Genomic DNA, 20997 nt, shown 5'->3' on the forward strand with positions numbered 1-20997 from the left:
TGAGCACTTAACTGGGGACTTTTAGCTTTTATGCTGTTAAGCAACCAAGAGTTATTAGAGCATAACCTGTTGCTGTGCTGGGGCTAAATTAATCTTGATATCACTGGGAGGGCAGTGGGGCAACCAGAGGCAGGGAAGTCAGCACAGAGGCTCCTCGCTCCCTTGTGGGGAGGCCGTGGGACCATCAACGACTCGGGCACGCCATAGACTAAATGTATTTTAGGGCTTTTAGCAAGAGACTGTACAAGTTGGTGATCTGTACTTAAGGGAACATATTATTACTTTTTTTTTTTTTTTTAATGGGAAGGAGCTCTTAAATTTATGTTATGACCTGGCCTTAGAGTACAAAGAAAAGCCATGGAGAATGTGACACAGACCAAAGACCTGAATTCAGGGGATGGTGAGAGCAATGACAAATGAAAGACACTGGGCTACATGAGGGAAATATCAACAGGGCTTGGCCTGATTAACTGCACGGGGTAAAGGAGAAAAGTCCAGATCTGAAGTTCTGAGTCTGAATGATGATGCGATAGCAGTAACAATACGGAGTAAATTCATAAAAATTGTAGTTTTTGAAACTGAGTCATTTTGTTGTTTAAAACCAGTTCTGCCCAAGTCAACAGTGCAGTTCATCTGTCATATTTCTGTTTATAGCTACATGTCTAACATATAAATATTTTACAGTTCATTCCTAAGTAGTAGGAAAAATGAGGGGTTTCTATTTAAGTGGAAGACTCCATCTTAGAGATTAAGTATGTCTGTCTGGTGACACTACAGAATACTAAGCAAGCTGTTCTCACAAGATGCAGGTAGAGCACTTCCAAAAGGCAAAAGATCACTTCTACAAAGTTAATGCCATGTAAACAGTAAAAACAAGAAGTACAAAAGAAACATTAAATAAAAGATTTTGCTTTTATTTAAAATAAAATGCATTTATACAGTCTTTAAACCATGGATTATTGAACAATACTGGTAACCTACCCCCTCCCTGGCACCCTTTTGGGCTACGTGAGCTAGGAATTTTCTGACTAGCACCAATGCGGATTGTAACAGCGCAACAGACTAGAACACAGCCAGTCCAGGCATTCGAGTTAAGGACACTGTGGCAAATCATGACTATAATGAAGTCATCCTTAATTTAGCAGATATTAAAACTGCACATTAATTATATTTTAAAGAGCATTTAATTAATTGCAAAGATGCAACATCCAAGCCATTTGCTAGTTGTGAGTAGTTTTTTAAAAAACTGTACAATCTTATAAAATTTGTGTTTGTACATTAGTTACACAAAATGCATACTTCATAGACCTTTACTTCATATTGTAATGCAAAGGTTGCATATTTTAGGCAGACAGTGAATATGCTGGTGAATACTAAAAGTGTTGTAATACAATATGGTGTAAAAATAAAAACACAAGACAATATACATACATGCTTATTCAAGGACAAAAACAAACCAGGCATGACGACTAACAGCTATTTCCTTCAAGATCAAACAACGACAGTATTAAATATCAGGCACCTTCTGCAGGCCTGATTTATTTTGGGGGGGGGGGGTTGGGAGCAGACAGACGACAAATGGCGACCAGAAGTATAGGCTGTTTGAAAAATACGAGGTCAAATTAAACATACATTAAAACACATGCATTAAACATGATAAATAGACTTCATATAGTTTAAGCCCTGGATAGCTTTAAAGTAGATGGCTTGAGTTTCTTACATACAGTTTGGCTAGCTTGAATCAGTGATGTTTTGTTTCTGACTTGCCCACTGCTTCAGTTTTCAATTCATGGCCCTAAGGAACGTGTGCCATATTCAAGTCCATACATTGTATCATGACAGCGATTAATAGTCGTGCTTGTTAGTGCACAGATTAACTGGTCTGGTAAGGCAAAGATGTTTTCATGATAAAATAATAAATTTCAAGCTTACTTTATTAAGCAGCATATAACAAACAACAGCTTTTAAACTTAAATAACTGTTATGGCCATGGAGCTTCATTACACAGCGTTTCTGTTCACACCCAACCACTGGTAAGTTTGTAGAACATCTCTTCATCTAAACTCTCATTTTGGTCTTTTGCACGTGTTGAGAGAAATATGTAGCCACCAATGAATTCATGAACCACTTTGCAATCTACTTCAGTACAAATGAAGGACAATCGTACTTCATCTGCAAACTCTACAGTGACCTAGAACAAAGACAGAGAACGATCAGTCCCTGCAAAACTCCAGATGGTTGGGTCCAAGTGAAGCTACTGCGCTTAAGGTCTGTCCTTATCACAAAATACTTGCTGGTCCTCAAATATTTTTTTAATCCTAAACTAATAATGCCTTTAAGTCCAAAAGCATAACTAAAGTTTACTAGCCCCTCCCCTCCTCTTTTTTAGTTTTCTTGTTCTGAAAAGGAAGACTGAATGCAAGGGGGCTTAGGTCATTAGGTTCCCAAATGGTCTCTGGTGATTCAATTAATGAGAATGTCTCTCTTGAAGTCCTGGGAGAAAACCTACTTCCTGTGTTTAATATCTGCTTTAGATATTTAACCTTTAGGTTTCATGTTTGAATATTTCAGAAATACAAGGTTCTATGAAGTAACTGAAATCGATACAACAAACCCAGCGACCCTAAAACAGATGACTTACTAGTAAAACATTCTGTTTATTTTAAATGATAATCATGTACTCCAAGGCTAGGGGCAGCATGATGTGCCAGGCTTTAGAGCCCTAAGTATCCCAGTTTGGATCCTGATTCTGTTACTAAGTGTGTGGTCATGGACAGTGACGGCCCTCAGTCCTCTAAATTCTAGTGTCCTCATTTGTAAAGTGGGGATAACCCATCAACCTTACAGGGCTGAGGTGAGGTTTAGAATATGGTACAAATATAAAACATCTAGTATCATGCCTGGCACAGGTATTCAATAAAGAGTAGCTGCTACTTATCTAAAGAGAAATATTTACCTATTTATCCGTTATAGAAGGATAACCTTAAAGATGAGGCAATAGTGTAACATATAATTATGTTCTTAGAATTTAATATCTAGGCTAGTTATGAAATAGGCAAGTTTAAGTAGGAAATGAATAGAATTTATAGGCCTTTTTCTTCTTAATTCATTCATTTTTAGCAGACGGACTACATACGCATTCAAGTAGCATAGTTACAGCTTACCATTTTTATTTCCCAGTTTACATTCCACTGTTTCATGTTGCTGAAACGCCAGGTTTTAATTGCATCTCCTGTGCTGGCGTCCATCCTAATCAGTCTGTTGTATGCAATTCCAATAAGTTCTTCTTTTTTGCCCCCTTGGAATCTACAGCATTAAAAACATAAATAAATGTTTTAAAACATGTTGGGGGTGGGAGGGGGACATGTTGGTCTGTTTTTCTTCAAGACACGTGTCTTTTAATTCTAAAAAAAAGTGCTATTCTTGCACAAAACAGAAATGCAATCATTTTGAATTTTTGATGAAACAATTTTAAGTATAGAAAATACATTCCAACATTCTTTAAATTTTACTGTGTAAACAGGTTAATGGGTCTCAGGAGGTAGCTTTAAATGTTCAATTTCTAATTATATGAAGTAGATTAAGTAAAAAGGCACAGATTATGGTTTACACATAGGTGCTTAGTAGAACCACTGACCTTGCAATAAAGTGTGTGATGCCGAATTCTGGTAATGACTGCCAAGCTTGAATAAATCTCATCTTGGCTTCAATTAGACTCATCTGAGCTACATTCTGATGGGCCTCCAAGATTCTTGCTGTTATCTAAACATGATTAAACATCATCTTTACCATTAGATATTATTCTTTCATGGTAGAATCAAGGCAAAAAAGATTAGAACATTAAATTATGTGCCCCACCCAAAATTATGTATTGCAAGAGTTGGAATTAGAAAATATCTGAAGCTACATTTGGGAATTTTAGTAAAATAATGACTTTCCAAAATAAACCTCAATATATATTTTTTCTTAATTTTAGTTTCCATATGTCAAGAAACAGTGAACTATTAGGACTGCATAACTGCCATTCTTGAGACATATTCAAGTACACATACATATGATACTGCATTATAAAACTATATTTTCTAATCCTCATATACATGACGGGTTTTAAATTCAGCACCAAGATAATACGATCAGAACGAGTACCTGGCATACAAGTTTCTAGCAGGAATAATATATATTTTTAGCAGCTTTAAAGTACTTGAAATCACTGTAATAACTTTTAAATTTTTCTAAAGGAATCATTAGAAAGGTTAATTTTTTAATTTAAATTATACTCACTTTGGGATGACTATTCCCTCAAAGAGTAGAAGGAAATTAATCCATGAGGGGAGATGTAGCTAGGGCTTTAAATATTTTTAGTTATTTCTTTTCTTTTTCTTTCTTTTTTTTTGTAAATATGGAGAACTTACCAAATCTCTTATATAGCCTGGCTGTAGATGGCAATGCGAGGAAAAGAAAAAGGAAGCAGAAAGAAAAAAAGGCAATCAGAAAAAATGGCAATGAAGCAAAGAAAAAGTTGCGGTAACCTGCAAACCAAAATTCCAGCCAAAAACCATGCAAAAAATTACTTTAGATGGAAACCAAGCAAAGTAAATGCAAGCATGAAAATGAAAATGAGAAAGCAGCGATTACTTTCCATTTAGAATACTGAGAAACACTTCCCATTATTTTAGATTGTTAAGTGTTACTAAAATTAAGGGTAGAAATTTGTAGGGAGAAAATTAAGAGCAAATAACCTTTCCCCCTTCATGTACCAGTTCTTACTGGTTAGGGTAAAAGCTAATTATTTTAGTAGCAAAATAAAAATTAATATTCAAAAGCCTTTAATGTTGTCTCATATTGAGTCAGATAATATGTCCATGCACCGCTTTTCAGAAATAAGTTAAAGGCATAAAATAAGTGCAGTGACCATACTGTTTTCTTATTTACACAAGAAAAGCAAATCCCTCAATTACCATCTGTTTTTTGCATCCTTTTTCCTGGAAGGGAAAATAAAAATATGCCATACACTACAGTAGGAGTGGTGGCTATAAACATATTGGTCCATTTCAATTTGGATTAACATGGATAAGACGTAGAACAATTCCTTCCTTTGAAATGTTAAAATCCAGTTTGGGAGACATCTATGTAAAAAATATCCATAGCAAATTTAATTAATATATAGTTTTTAGGAATTAAAGTAGATTAACTATAACAAAGGCTATATTGATGGACCCAAAGACTTTATGCCCTGGTAGGGCTGAATGACCCCATGGCCTGCACGTCTTAGACCTACCTGAGCCCGGAGTGCCACTGGATCATACAGGTTAACAAACAATTACTGAGCAATATGTCCAACGACTAGTACACACCTGACACAACTAAACTAAACTGAACTAAACTAAACTCCTGCTTATCAGCACTTACTAGGTGTCAGGGCAATAATATGACTCAACCTCCAAGTCTAGTTAGGGAAAGGAGAACTCAAAAAGAATGTGCATTTGATAAGATGCCAATGTGGAAGACAGGGCTAGAAAGATCCTTAATCTCAGACCACACACATACTGCCATCCTGCCAGTTAAAGACAGTCACACATTCTCTGTTCTCAAGAGAATGTTCAGCTGACATCTATTCAAGAACTCACCAACAGAAAAGTACCTTTTTAAAGCAAAAACTATCATTTTAAAGGCTCCTGAGAAAACAATACCTGTCTGGCAACTAAACCAACATTTGGCAGTCTTCACAATTATACTTTAAGATCTTTTTTTCCTAATACCTGATAGTGAAATGAGATTGCTAAAGATCTGAAACTATTCGTTGACTTTGAAGGCAAATGAATCCACTTTTAGAAACAAGTCTCTTTATAAATAATTTTTAAATGAATTAACTAAGAATAAAAAATGAAATTAGAACTCGATTCACTTTCCCTTTTTAACTTACAATCTACATTCCACAAAGCTCCCCAGGGCAGCATTTCCTCCATTCCTCACTACTCCCACTTCATATGACCGTGGGACAGACCATTTCCATGCAGTTTACACAACCTCTGCAACTTAAAGATGAATACTTGGTGATTAAAACTTCTGAACATTTCTAGCTAAGTGATTTCAGATCCATATGATAAAGACTGTATTTAAAGTTAAGAATTAGTAAGTGTTCTGGATATATCATTGGGCCTTTCCAGTAATGTTTTAAAATTACTCCTTAACAAAAATAAAAATGAAACTAGATAAAAATGAAATATTTATTTCAAAGTTCTTCTTCACTCCCCTCCTAAACTGGAACCTTTTCCTTTTATGGCATGATGCTGGGTGTAGAGAATACTGGGGGCTATCCCAAGTGAAACTCCCCTGGCAAAGAACCTTTTACGTTGTACCAAAGAACCTTTTTCCTAAATAGCAATCCTCTTATGGTATTAATTGCCAGGAAAGGAATTCTAGACAGACGGAACAAAAGCAGTGAGTTTCAATGAAAATTTACCAAACTTTGTCACATTACGCAAATGTTGCCTAGGTTTTGCCTGTTAATGTTAAGAAAAGACAATGTTCAACGTGGACTCTATCTACCCTCGTAAAGTTTATTTCCAAAGCTGAAAAAGTCAATTTTGACAGCAAGAACAGTCATCACAGATTTGGTTGGGAAATGCTGGCTGTGCTTTATATCACTTACTTTATATAAGGAATAAAGCTGCATGAATTAAGGAACACAATGCAGTAAGACCATATTCAATTTCCTGAAAGAACATCCTGTCAGCAGAGTGATTTCCTCAGGTTGTTTAGAATAAATATGCTCCCAATATTCCACCTCATTATCTTTCATATTAAAATAATAAGGCTTTTCTTAAACGACCAATTTAAACTGACTGAAAGCTATTTATTTCTTATGTTATGTTTTAACCACCTGATACGAAATTAAGACTACCAATTAAAATGAAAAAGTTGGGTTTAAGAGGGGGAAACTAAAGTATATGTAGAAAGTTAATAAAACAAATCAGCAGAAACTAGCAGATGAAGTAAAATGAATCAAGTACCTGCTTGTTCTTGTACTTTTTTAGATAGCGAGGGGACACCAAACATTCAGGATTTATATCGGTTGTGATCTGCTCTGGTATTAACTGAGGATCTGGATTTAAATGCTGCATCTTCAGAAAGGAAAGAATATTTTGAACTTCTAAGTTATAGGAACTGTCCGCCATGGTCTTGCCTTTGGAGGCCAACCTGCAGGCTGCCATCCAGTGTGCATACTGTTTTTCCTGTCGAAAAGAAATACTGAGGTTTGAAATCTATCCCATGATGGGGTCCTTTGAGTATAAAATAGAAGAATGAATGGTCAACTCACTAAGTAAGGAAGCAAAGAACACTGAGTTTTACTTTTAATCAGAAAACTTACATTGTCACAACGAAGCCAGATTTCATTCATGCCCTCTGCAACTGGAATGAGGAGTTTAATGTTAAATTTTTGGCCTGAAATGTTCACATCTGGGGTAACTTCACACCCTGTAGTAAAAAAATTATTAAAATGATCAAATTTACTCTTAAGAAATCCCAAGCCAATATAAGTAGCCCTCATTTTATGCCATCTTAACATGTTGAATTTGCTGTCGTGGAATCTATAAATCAGGGAATAAATTCTTTATGCTCAGTAATTTTGTCTGGGGGTGGAGCAAAGAATCAGATCTATATGATATACAAGAGATTTAACTGCACAGAGTTTGTGGCCCTTGATTGAGAAGAGAAGCAAAGAGTCCTATTAAAAGGATATTTTACCAAAAACACTTGCACTCCATCCCACAAGTTTTATATGTATTGTTTTAGTATCATTCAGTTCTTTGAATCTTAAGTTATTTGGGATTTTTTCCCTAGGTTTCTAAATGTACAGGGATTTTTAAATATCTTTCTATAATTAAATTCTAACTTAATTTGTGTTTGGGTCAGAATAAATGACTTTTATGATGCTTTTTAAAAAAGGCATGTTTCGGGTGGATTACCCAGTTTGAGCTAGAGTCCTATCATAAGGGCCTCCTTAGGACCCCACTGCTCCCTAACTCAACTGCTCTCCTCTCCTATTCCTGTGTGGAAGCAAGAAGCTTAATGGCACAGGGGAGGGGAGGCACAGGATCTCCTGATTCAACTGAATGCTCCTGGGCACAGGCCTCCTTCCAAAACTCCAGGGTGTTGGAATACTTAACAAGTAGTTCGATTCAGAGCGTGATCATCTGAACAAAAATAGTTTCTTAAGCATTTCTTTGTACATATGAGAAATTAACTGTAAGCACAATATATTAGGAGTCCATCTGGTACAGAAGGTAACATAAACTTATATACATGGGAAGTCAGTATGAAAATAAGTGGCATGCAGAATTTCACTCTACTGGCAAGTTTTCAGGAATACATACATTTATGGATTATAAAAATCCATGTAATCAACTCTGTTAACCATGAGCTGGTGGCTTTACAGAAGAGAGCACAGATTTATTTAATGTATATACCCAGTTAGATAACGGGACAATGGTCAGCATAAATTAGTAACCAGTATAATACAGTGAAGAGCTCTGCAAGTAGACAGATTTGGGTTCCAGACCCTTCTCAACCACTTCATAATCATGTCCAATTTATTTATGCCCAAATATCCTGACCTTAAACTCGACCTCACAGGGATGCTGTAAGGATCAATAAGATAATGAAGATGTCAAAGCTCCCTAAAGAGTATTCCAAGTGTTAGTACTTAGGTCATGTCACCCTCAATACGTGTTAAGACCATCCAGTAGGCTCTATGAGGAAGAATGTAAACTGTTAGCAGGGCCTGCTGTTGCCTTTCTCCTTGTACTGGAGCAACTTCTCCCGGCACAGAGAGTACAAGGAACAAGATAATAAACCTCTATGTATCTATCACACAAAAAGAACATATGTTTAAATTGTCATTTTTTTCCCCATCACATAAATGTTTTAAGTATCATATAAAAGAAACACAACATGTCAGATAAAGGAGAGATCCTCTCCTCTCCAGAATTAACTTCAATCATTAATTTGATGGACCTTCTCCCCTCTTTGCTTTCTTTTTAGAATATTTACTCCACATAAATAGCTACCACATTAACTCCTATACAGTCATTAGAAACAATTAGGAAGTTGTGTGGCAATATGTTTAACCTGCAAAGTTAAAACAAAGAGATGTCTGAAGATACACAATCTTTGCCACAAATTTCATTAATCATGCAAGTAGATTTAAAGTACCCAAGCCCATAATAATTAGACCTCTTTTTAAAGTAAAATGCCAAAAAAAACTAAAAAAGGAGAGACCAAGCGAGTGGTAACTCAGGCACTAGTGTAAGCACAGAGGCACTCAGTAGCCACATTTCAGACAGTATTCGCCCCACACCTCCTCCAAGCACAGGCTACCTGCTTCCACGGTAACATGCTGGACCTCACTGTAACCCAATTACTAGTTCTCTGAAGCATTAAATGCAAATAGCCCACTCTGATCACAATCTTCCATTGAGAGACCCAATCCTGTGACCCCATCACTTTCTCCCCATCATGTTTCCACCTCTTCCTTCTCTGCAGTCCAGCCTGGACCCCGCTGCACCAGCTGTCACCTCCAACTCCCCAGACTCACTGTCTTTCCATTACACACACTCAGCAAACCCTTAACCCTAGCTCAACCCAGCCATCCACCACTTACTTGCCTCTGCTCTGGCTGCTGAGCACTCCATGAGGGAAAGGGGGAGAAAAAAAAAAAAATCACAAAACTGAGCAGATAAGTTTCACCAGAAATTCGTAAATTCCCAACCTTAGCCTGCCCCTTGACACTGGCAAGCCTTCTGTGTTAGCAGACATTCTCAACAATGTTTATTTCACATCTTCTCAGGCCTCCTATGCCACTCACTCTCAGGGGACAACCTCACATGTTACTTTCCCAAGAAGACGAAAGCCATCAAAAGTGAGGTGCCCCAACTTCCTGCCACCAAAGCAGATAAACCTGGCTGCCCTTGCTTCCACACAGTGGAAGAGGTGTCTCTCCTCCCAAGGCTCTTACGTCCGAGTGGGCTGAATTTTCTACCACCCGTCAGGAGCCTTGCTCCATCACAGAGATCTTCTCCTCCCACCTCCCTTCCTTTCCTTCTACTGTGACGTTTCCATCAGCATTTAACTTCCTTGAGGCCCTCATCTTAAACCATAAAACGCCTCTCTCCTCTACCTTATACCTCTCTCTTCTATTACTGCCCTCTTTCCTCCTCCTCTGTCACAGATAAGGTTCATCAAAAAGCTATCTTTGTTTCCTATTTACCTCTCAATGACTGTACTTTGGCTCCCATACTTAAAAGCCCATTGAAATCTGCTGAATCTGTTCTTAATCAAGGTTACTAACCACCTCCATGTAGCTAAATCCTACGGAGGCTTAATCTTACTTTTCTGTAGCATCTGACACTATTGACTACACTGTCCTTTTCGAAACACCTTTTACCTTAACTTCCATCATGCCTCATTTCCATGGTCTTCCTATATATTATTTTTTGTGGTTTATTTCCCTTGCAAGTTCCTCCTCCTCTAATCTGCCCTGTCCCTTAAACATGGGTGTCCTGCAAGGTTCTGCTCTTAGCCTTTTCATATTGTAGACAACTATTCCAATGGCTACATCTACCATTAATACTAACTGCTACCACATTGCTATCTGCAGCATGGATCTATCCCACCGGCACCTCAAATTTAAAATAACCCAATTAAATTAAGCTCATCTTCCTCCCCAAACTCATCTCTTCTATATTCTCAATCTCAATACCACCCTATCCACCCAGCTATACAAGCCAGAATCAAGTCCCTCCCCGAGCCTCTCCCAGGTCAATCACCCAGTCTGTTGATCGAACTTCCTCAGAATCTGATGAAGTTGCGCCCTTTTCTCCACCCATATTGATAAACATAATTTGGATCACTATCACTGCTCTAAAATTACTCCTCTACACTGTAGCCAACATAAGTATGATAGATCCCATCATTTTCATAATAATCTTTCAGTGTCACTTCATTGCTGCCAGTTTAAAAAACGTAACAATTTTATCCTCCAATTCCTGCCAATTTCTTCTGCTATTACCTCTCATAGTTAGCAGGAATGGACTCGACAGCTAATAAGGGAGGGTTCATCCTCCCCGCTTAAACTCCATATTCCGGAAGCACAACCCGCCCTGTGACTGCGGAGGCTTCTCTCCCCGCATTTGCACACCAGCCTCTTTTACCAACTCTCCTCCTTCCTTCCACAGATCGCAATTTTCTCTTTTGGATCGTAACTGTGACATTATTTCCCCCATGAAGTCTCTCCTAATTCTCTCCAATGTCACTGAAGACTAACTGGTACGGCACCCTTACCTCTTTGCTCCTCTAATCTATTGCTTACTTTTTAAAGTACTATTTACTGCCCGAATTGTAGCTGTTTATCTCCTGACATGCTCTAAAACATCTTGAAGGATGTGACTGTAATCTGTTCTTGCTCCTGTCTCTAGTACCTGGCACAGTTCATGGCAGGAGATCAATCAGCATCTGCTGAACTGCACTTTTTAGAACTGTGCATTTTAGATATCTTAGGGGCCTTAGAGAGCATCCAGTTCAACACTCTTATTACTCAGAGGAAGATACTAAGGTCCAGATAGGCTACTTTTCCAAAATCGCAGAGCAGAACAGAATCTAGGCCATTTGATTTAGTTTACTGGCAGAGCAGAATCTAGGCCGTTTGATTCTTAGTCTAGTGTTACCTTCACCAATGTGATGTGCTAGAAAAGTGCTCCTTGGGAGGACTTGGGAGAAGTGGGATTAGGACACCCTGTAGGCTGTTCTCCATACCGGGACTTAACTTCTCAGTTATAGAAGGAGAAGACTAAGGATGTAATAGGGACAGAGAAGACAGGGGCCAGAAAACAGATTAAGTCTCTAAATCAAGAGTGGACAATTGCAGCTGGTCCTGAGCAGCTACAAAGGGAAGCAAGAGGACAGCTGCAATAGATTTTGAGAGTAAAAAATAATGGTAAAGACTCAAAAGTTAAACTCGTGACTTAGAGAAAAAGACAGTGAGTCTAACTAAAAGTTTTAGGAAAATTACAGAATTTCAACACATGGGCACAGCAATCATCTACCCAGGGCAGAGGTCCTTCTATTTATTAAAATGTGTGTAACTACACAGCAATAGTTCGGATGACTACTGGGCAGAATAGAGATAGGGGAGAGATCTGGACATCGTGTTGAAATATACTAAAAATATACTAATGCACAATTTACTAAGAAAAATTAAGAATACAGATCTACAGATGTAACTCCAGAGCCCGGAAGCACCTAACGCCTTTCTTAACTGCCTCTCCAACCCCTTAACTCAGGAATTCAAGTCTCACAAGAATGCATCTGGCTGGAGTCTAAATCCCACTGGAAATGAGTCTGGAAGATGTATTTCAGTCTTGCAGCTTTGCTGTAAGGGAAGGCACAGTAGAAGGAGTGTGGAGCAGTGAGGAGCCAACCTGCCGCGTCCCCCACCAAGCATGCTGGGTGCCCGGGGCAGCGAGTGCTGGGGAGCCTGTGGAGAGCAGGCTTCCTGGAGGAAGTGGTATCTACACCGGAAGTGAGCTGGCAGTTTTAAGTAACATCACCGCGAGTGAGAGGCTCATGAACAATCTGCAAGACCAGATGAAGGCTGCAGAGAATCACAGAAAGAGGCAGCAGGATGTCCTCCAGCCACAGAAGAACGAGACCAACCTGGAGAGGGAACTCTCCTACCACCTGAACCACTGCATCCAACAGATGAGAGTGGTGAAGGAGCAGTGTGAAGGACCAACAGAACTCACTAAAACCAAATGAAGCTGTAACTCCACAGACCTGAACAGAAAAAAAAAAAAGACCAAAACCAGCAGCTCTGACCCTTGGCCAGGCTCAGTCTGGGCCACAGGAAGCAAGCCCACCACAGCTGCCCACAGGACCGCAGAAACAGGTCCAGCAATGTGTGCCTCAAGTACCAGCCCCTGTTCTGAGACAGCTTTGGATCTGAAGAAATAAGAGGAAACCAATGAGATTCAGGTTGTCAGCTAGGAGGAGCCTCAGAGGGGTATCCTGGGGCTGCCCCAGGGGCCAGGACGAGAGCAGTGTTGAAGATGACGAAAATGTGCAGGGAAGAGGTGTTGGGAAAGGGGAAGAACTCAGCTAAACCCTGCAGGTGGCTAACCCACTGGTGAGCCAGAAAACCAAGAGACTGGGGGCCTGAGCTGGACCAGCTTGTTAGCAGTGAAGGTCAGGAGGATGCTGATGAGGAAGGGAGACCCCAGCAAAAACTGGGAGGAGATGTGACTACAGCACAGATGAGAATGAGGCAGACCCTGAAAATTAAGTGGGCAGCTCCTGCAGAATGAGGAAAACCTAAATGTCCTAATACTGAAGAACAGAAAAGAGACATCATACATTTACTTGGGATAAAAGTAGAATCACACACTTCAAGTGAGGACTGCACAGAGATTACAACAAAACATTCATGTGAAATTGAATACTAAACATAAAAAAGTACCTAAAGCAGTTAAGAAACTAAAAAACTAAACAACTTTATCCCCCAGCAAAACAAAGTTTATTGAATATTAGCTAACAGATATTCCACCATCAATATTGGTCATTCCAAGGCTTTCCTTACCTCTTAGGTTCATCTGATGAGCTGGTGTGCCACTGGATTCTTCTTTGCTCTTATAGCAAGAAATAGATGTGTCTTTAAAGGTGCACCAGTACTGCTTGTAACCTTTTAGAGTCAGCTTTTTTGGCCTATGTGTCAAACAGAATTAGAAGGAAAAAAAAAACACTTTTGAAATAACTTTATCAATGCTGTTTTAGCAGCAAAGTTTCACAATGTTAAAAGTCTGAGACCAAGTTTTACATATGCTGAATTCAGTTCCCTTTTGGCCAGTGTGTTATATTCAATGTTGCTCTTACTGGATTTGCCCCTCCTTTCTCAATCTACTCAGGAAGATCTTACAGTGAGTGGGCAGAGGAAGACAGTAAGGCAAACATTCCAGTATTTCTGTCAGTTGTAGCTGTCCCTATCACTAGCAGGTCACATGGAAAGCATAGGAAAATAAAGGTGAAGTAAATGTCAATGATTGGAAGGTTCCTAGGTCCTGTAATTACCTGCAAGTTCATGATGTCCATAGGGCTGCCTTTGGAGCCTCTCTAAACAAGCAAGTTTACCTGGCAAGACTAAAGTGAGGGAAGTGCTTATCTCTCAGGCATGTATTTCAGTGGTGACTTTAACTTGTCACTCCAATGTCAAACAGGAAGCATGAGGAAGAGAGGATAAGGAAAAGTGCAGGTAGGTAAAAAAGGTGTGTAAAGGGAGAACAAAGTAGGGTAGGGAGCAGCATTTGAAATTGCGCCATTTGCTCAGAAATGTTACATATGTGGAGCTGTTATATGTTCACCTACAGTAAATGGTTTATTCCAAAATGGCTTTATATCTTATGTTCCACATCACCTCCTTTCCTCTTTCTGCCTTAATGCCTAGCGCTCTTGATTCTGTGGAGTATGACTAGATCGACAGTTTAAAAGTCTAGATAAGATACACTGGAACCTTGTTATAAAATGTCCCATCACCAAATGAAAAGAATTCAATAGATTCTGGGGCTCTAAACAAAGAAACAGCCACTGACAACAGCAGTTCATCATGTACTGCTTTCACCCAGACGGGATGCTTTATACTGATATGCCACTGTACGTTTCAGAATCTGTATGATGCAATCCATCTAGGTTTACACAATCTCCTCCCCCACCTTAAAGAAAATGTTTATCAGATAAAACAATAAGTACTGCAATTTTAATTTGGTAAAGATGGTTATTTTCCCTCATTTGCCAGTCAGAGTAAATTTCAAAAATGTGAACGTGGCTATAAAACTGACATTTATTCATTAATATTTGGAATTCCTCCCCTTTGTACTTACTTGAAAACTTTAATATAGTCAGCAAGTTCAGGAATGGAAGTGATGTCCCCCTAGGAAAAGAATTAAATCATTTTTTTCTCATGAAAAAAAAATCTGAAACTCTACTGTTTAGTATCTGATATCAAGAACCAGCTTATTCAGTAAACAAGGAAAATTACATAAAATACAGATTATAAAGATTTTAAAGGTACAATCATATTATATGGTCACACAGTACAATGGTATTTTCAAATGGCATAAAAAGCTATTAAAAATTTGATCAAAATAGAAATTTATACAACCCACAAGAATATACTGTTGATTTTAATATAGCTAAAACTGCTTATAGCTGCATATGGAACTTTTGTAACTCGTAACAGTCCATAAAATAGTGTTTCTTCTGTAATAACTAACACCTAAGCATTTAAAAATTTTCCTGAGATCTATTTTTCTCTTCTTTTTGTCATATTGCAAATTTGGAGATCACTAAATGGATTTTACCATGACTTGAGATTAATTTTTCCTCTGAAGAAATATTCTCCCACTACTTGTAAGAGAATGTGCAGACTGTCAAGATCTATCTTTACTGTGTTGGAAGCACTAGACACTGGAACAATATTAATGTTAAAAATTTCCCTGAAAGTTTCTGGAAAATTGATGTCTGTATTTTCTAAAGCACTAAATATTTCTCTGTATCCTCCAAACACTGCATGAAAACCTAATTCCACAGAAAGGTATAAACATCAGTTCAAACTAAATCAGTAGGTAAAAGGTTCACCCTACCAGAATTGTTGATGTTTTACCCCCTTCCAAAGTAATCTCCAGGTCTGAAAGGGCAGCATCAACTTCATCCACTTCTTTGTCACTGTTGTTCAAATGATTCTCTGATGTCATGATCGACAGCTTATTGATATGATACTGAAACCAGAAGTGATATTTTATTTAAATGACTGTTCTAACTATAAATTTTAAAATGAGATATTATCTGTATCTATACTGAATGTCTTTCATCACCTAATCTGAAAAGCTAAACGTCTCTAAGAATTAGAAGGATAGGAAAATAATGGGCATGGCACCTGAAATCAACGTCCTAAACCTGCTAATAAATGTTTACTCAAAAAAGTAGGGTCGGGCTTCCCTGGTGGCGCAGTGGTTGAGAGTCCACCTGCCGATGCAGGGGACACGGGTTCGTGCCCTGGTCCGGGAAGATCCCACATGCCGCAGAGCGGCTGGGCCCATAAGCCATGGCCACTGAGCCAGCATGTCCGGAACCTGTGCTCCGCAACGAGAGAGGCCACGACAGTGAGAGGCCCACATAACGCAAAAAAAAAAAAAAAAAGTAGGGTCCCTGGACAAATACAAATGAATTCAGTTTGGGTGTCCCTAGGATTTAGAGAGTTAACACCTCTCCCACTGAACTCTACATGAGCAGAGACTTTTTTTAAAAAAGAATAAATTTATTTATTTATTTTTGGCTGCACTGGGTTCGTTGCTGTGCACGGGCTTTCTCTAGTTGTGGCAAGCGGGGGGGGGGCTACTCTTTGTTGTGGTGCACAGGCTGCTCATTGCAGTGGCTTTTCTTGTTGCAGAGCACGGGCTCTAGGCACACGGGCTTCAGTAGTTGTGGCTCGCGGGCTCTAGAGCGCAGGCTCAGTAGTTGTGGCGCACAGGCTTAGTTGCTCTGTGGCGTGTGGGATCTTCCCGGACTAGGGCTCAAACCTGTGTCCCCTGCACCGGCAGGTGGATTCATAACCACTGCGCCACCAGGGAAGTCCACGAGCAGAGACTTTTAAGTGTCTTTTTGCCCCCACTGCAGTATTCCACGTCTAAAACGCAGGCTAGAACCAACAAGTATTGGATGAATGAACAGAATATGCATAAAGTCTTCTGTAGAAATGGATTAACATTGGTTACCTTATATTACTACTATCATCCAGCAGAGGAAATTTAGTTATCACTATTATGTTGAAAACTAAAGTTCCACTTTCCCCCATCCTCAATTCAATGCTGAAAACCTGATCAGAGAGAGATGACATTTACCTTCTCATTCATACATTAGAATAAGGTAGAATATGTTTATATGGGAATACATATACCACCACTGACACACGTGAATACTCCCATATATATATATGTATATATATAATGAGTAGTGATAACTCCTCCTATATGTAGATAGAAAGATCTTTGGGTACAGAAGTAGTCATGATTTTAAATACACTTAAGTAAGTGGTTTAGAACAAATATTAATGATTAGATTTTGATGCTAAACTTTAGAGAGGTTTTATACAAAGTTAAGCAGAACTTTTAAATCACTTAATCAGTTACCTTTCAAAGCACTAAGTAGCAATCCATATTTCTGAAGGATTCATTCACTGAATACAATCTATTCATGGGAACATTTAGTGAACTAATCCTGAGGCCAGATATCAACGTTCCTCTGTATTTTAAGATGTAGTGAATTAGTAATGACTACTGTCTGGCTATATCTTCAGTTGTGCTGAAATGAGATCCTTACAGTGGTAGAAATTTTCATATTCACAAATCATGAAGAAAAAGGCAGGGTGAGGCCCCCAGGCAGTGGCCGCAAATATCAGAGCATATTAAGAAGCATATGGAGAGCTGGTTAAAAATATAGATGCTCAGGTTTGTTCACCCCCAGAGATTCTGATTCAGCAAATATGGGGTCCAGCCTGGAATCTGCATTTTTACTAAGTACCTTAGATGATTCTGATGCAAAAGGTCCTTCTGAGTTATACTGGAGAAATCCTGGATGTGAATGGGACTGGTCATAAAATCCAGTTTTGATTTCAAAGGGGCATGGAGTATCTGTTAAATGTTACAATACATGATTGGACCTAAATACTTGAAAAACAGTGTTACTAACTTACCTAATTTAATTTTTTTTATCCACAGCTTCTTACTTTGAATTATTTTGTTTCTTTTTACTATTGTAGACTTATTTTACACAAGGAACCAGAAGCTCTAAGGAGAGAATAGTTCAGATTGTAACCTATGTCTAAAATAAAAAACCCTAGGCGTCTCCTTGCCATACTTTCAGAGTTTCCCCCTTCTTGTACTGGATGGTTTCCAAGAGGCTTTGGGTCAGTCTCTTGGAAGGCTTCCAACAACTCAGGGGATTTGTAGTCCAAAATTGTCTCAATGAATCTATATTCTAAAATGGTCCAGGAAAGCTATGCTTTGGGGCATTCAGTCTCCATGAATTAAAATCCATGGTTCTGAGGTGTTTTTCCCTGAATCGAAATGGAATATTTAATGTTTATTGGGTTGGGGTGGGAGTTGGGCAAAGCTGAAGAATAATCCCATTTCTGTGACAGTATGACTGTGTGTATACTCATTCAACAAATAGTTTTTGAACACCTATGTGCTGGGAATATATCTGTTGGCTTTTTTTAAAAAATGCATTATTTTTATAATAAAAAGATAAATACTATATAAGAAAACCTGTGGTTTTCCCCACATACATTTTACATGTATTATTATTCTGTCATTAGCAAAACTTTCACTAGAAAATTATGAGCCCATACTCTAAGTGAGAAAGATGTAGAGAGAACACTATATAAAACCAAGTGAGATAACTCTGAACAAAATTGCTCCAGAATTTAATTAAAGAAATTAAATTCTTCAGGTAGTCTGAATCACCCACAAACACAATATGAGAGTCTTAACTGATTAAGCATGTCTCTAGAAAATAACTAAACTAATTCATCTGTCATTACCAATTTTCCCTGTCTGAGCTTCATTTTGATTCCCTTCTTTCAGTGTGTAAAACTAAGGAGAAATGAGCTGCTCTTCCTCTCTAAACGACAACTTTTTTGAGTCTTAACTGAGAAACTCTTCTGGGTACATAAAAACATTTGGAAGATTGAGGGCATTTTTATTTGTGTTCTAAGGAAAAAATTAAATCATTGTGATAGTGAAAGATATTCATAACTGAATGTCAACCTTGCTTCCAGTACTTAAATAGAATTCCACCATAATCTGAGAACACTCGCCAAAGCCTCACGCAGATATCTGAAACTATTAATCTAGAAAAATTCATCTAGTGGTCAATCAGACCTCAGTGTCTCCAAGAATGATTTGTGGATGCCACCTTAATATTACTTTACCAGTGGGAACAGCAGTAATGAAGTGGGCAATTAATTTTTTAATAAGCCCTACTGTAATTCTGAAACAGGTGGTAAGCAAGAACCACATTTGGAGAAGTACTAGTTTAACATTAGCTACCTACTTCTTAAGGATTACCATTCTAAAAACTTATCTATGTTTAGTTTCACTAGTCTCTTAAAATTTTGTCATCTTAAAAGGTATTAATTTCTGCCATAGCCCATTTTACAAATATTACCATCCCCAGTTATTTATCAAGTTATGCAAAGCTTCATTTCAGAAATCTGATTCTTAATATAGATTTTATTTCCAGGGGAAAATTGGACAGTTTTAAGCTTATATACATCTAGGGGTGGAAGGATATTTTTCTCCTACAGGATATAGAAAAGTAACTATTAAGTATACCACTAATCTCTTACATAAGACAAAAATTAAATTAAATTCACACATATTTTGCCTTCTAAGTGTCTGTTCACTTTCTACATAGCAAAAAGTAAAGCACTACCTATCAGAATGCTACTAGAGTTACTATGCCTCTTTACCATTTAAATAATCCCCTACCCTTTCCCCTGAAAAGTCCCATTTACCAATACTCGCCACTACCTGCAAGGCTGCAAACATCATCATTTCTTCTTCGGTGCATTCAATTTCTTCCAAGAGAATAGCCCATTTGGCCTGCTCATAAAGCTGATTAATTCTGATTGCATCATACTGCAGCAAAAGAGATACAATTCTTTTGTAATATATTACCCTTTACATTAACAATAAGGGAAAAAGCTACCTATAGGGTTACGTATCCCTAAATATATCCACATCTAATTTTTCATTAAAAATGGCATTAAAATATGCCATAAGATTTTTACATATTCAGTATGAGAAGCAGATTCTGTATGTTATTTTCCAGGGAAAAAAACATTAGGTATTACAGACCTTAATAAAAGGAATTTAACTTGAAGACATTAAAGTAAGGTAGAACTGACTGTTTTTCAGTATTGTTGTTTGCAATTTACCACACTAACATGTCATAATCAGACAGTAAGTTAATTATTTCGGGGAACATCTTGCTCACTGTGGAAAAGCATACCCAGACAAAGTGGCAGGTCCTTGGAAACAGTAATTATTTTAAGAATCCAAAATAGAGGGCATACACAAACACACATAAGCACACACACACATTTGTAGAAAAGATTTACTTAAATGTTACTGAATTATCCATTTAGTTACGTTAATAAAAATCAATACTAATACTGTAACAATACTATCTTAGAATGGTAACAAAATACATAGCCCCCTCCCACCCCATGCAAATATAACTATGTTCCCAGAACAGCTTTGGCTTTACCAAAATTAGGTACGATATAGCCTAAAAAGGGATTAAAATGATTTTTTGTAATTCTACTATATACATTTTACTGTTGTATGAAGAATTATTTAAGCACATAATTTAAAATGATAAATATATACATTAAAATCTAGGCTATAATCTAGACATGAAAAGGATGAGAAGCAGACAAGAGAGGTCCCCTCACCCGCAAGGATGACATGAAAGCAAAAGACTCAAATCTCTGTGCCATGTGTTTTCTGGGGGAAAACATTCCAGATCTCTACAGCAAATTTAAATCTTATCAGAAAGGCGAAGTACTTCAGTAGCACAGATGATGCCAACCATCTGATAGTAAAAACATATTACAATGTTTGGCTATTAAATTGAGACAAATATAGACTTAAAAAGAATTTTTTTGTGAAGCAACATCTTCTGGGATATATAATTATGTACAGTTGAAGAGAGATGTTAAAAAAAAACACATAAACTAACTTTACCAATTCCCTAGTACCTAACTAGTTCCTTTAAAATACAAATCAACCAAAAATTCAATTCTTAAACAAAAAGAAAAGGGTTTAGTTATGCTTCCAACTTACTAAAACAACAGACTACTTTAAAATACAGGTGTCTTTGTCCAAA

The 20997-nt window shown here is 37.8% G+C and overlaps 1 protein-coding gene across 3 annotated transcripts in view; it reads right to left on the reverse strand.

Moving 5' to 3' along the window:
* Positions 1–891: 891 nt before the first annotated feature.
* FERMT2 (FERM domain containing kindlin 2) overlaps positions 892–20997 on the reverse strand; it is a 98380-nt gene continuing 78274 nt past the window's right edge. For 2 of the 3 annotated variants that reach the window (XM_027111259.1, XM_027111258.1), the window contains 9 exons: positions 19638–19745; positions 15690–15824; positions 14928–14977; positions 13634–13758; positions 7373–7479; positions 7014–7235; positions 3638–3762; positions 3165–3306; positions 892–2191 (listed from right to left, as the gene is read on the reverse strand). In XM_027111259.1, coding sequence (XP_026967060.1) covers positions 2018–2191; positions 3165–3306; positions 3638–3762; positions 7014–7235; positions 7373–7479; positions 13634–13758; positions 14928–14977; positions 15690–15824; positions 19638–19745 — 1188 coding nt within the window. In that variant the 3' untranslated portion in view covers positions 892–2017. The remainder of the gene's footprint in view (positions 2192–3164; positions 3307–3637; positions 3763–7013; positions 7236–7372; positions 7480–13633; positions 13759–14927; positions 14978–15689; positions 15825–19637; positions 19746–20997) is intronic. The other variant, XM_027111260.1, reaches the window with a different exon arrangement.

Source organism: Aethalodelphis obliquidens, unplaced genomic scaffold, assembly GCF_003676395.1.
Source record: "Aethalodelphis obliquidens isolate GAN/ISIS:26980383/991018 unplaced genomic scaffold, ASM367639v1 scaffold10, whole genome shotgun sequence".
In the NCBI taxonomy this organism is placed as follows: domain Eukaryota; kingdom Metazoa; phylum Chordata; class Mammalia; order Artiodactyla; family Delphinidae; genus Aethalodelphis; species Aethalodelphis obliquidens.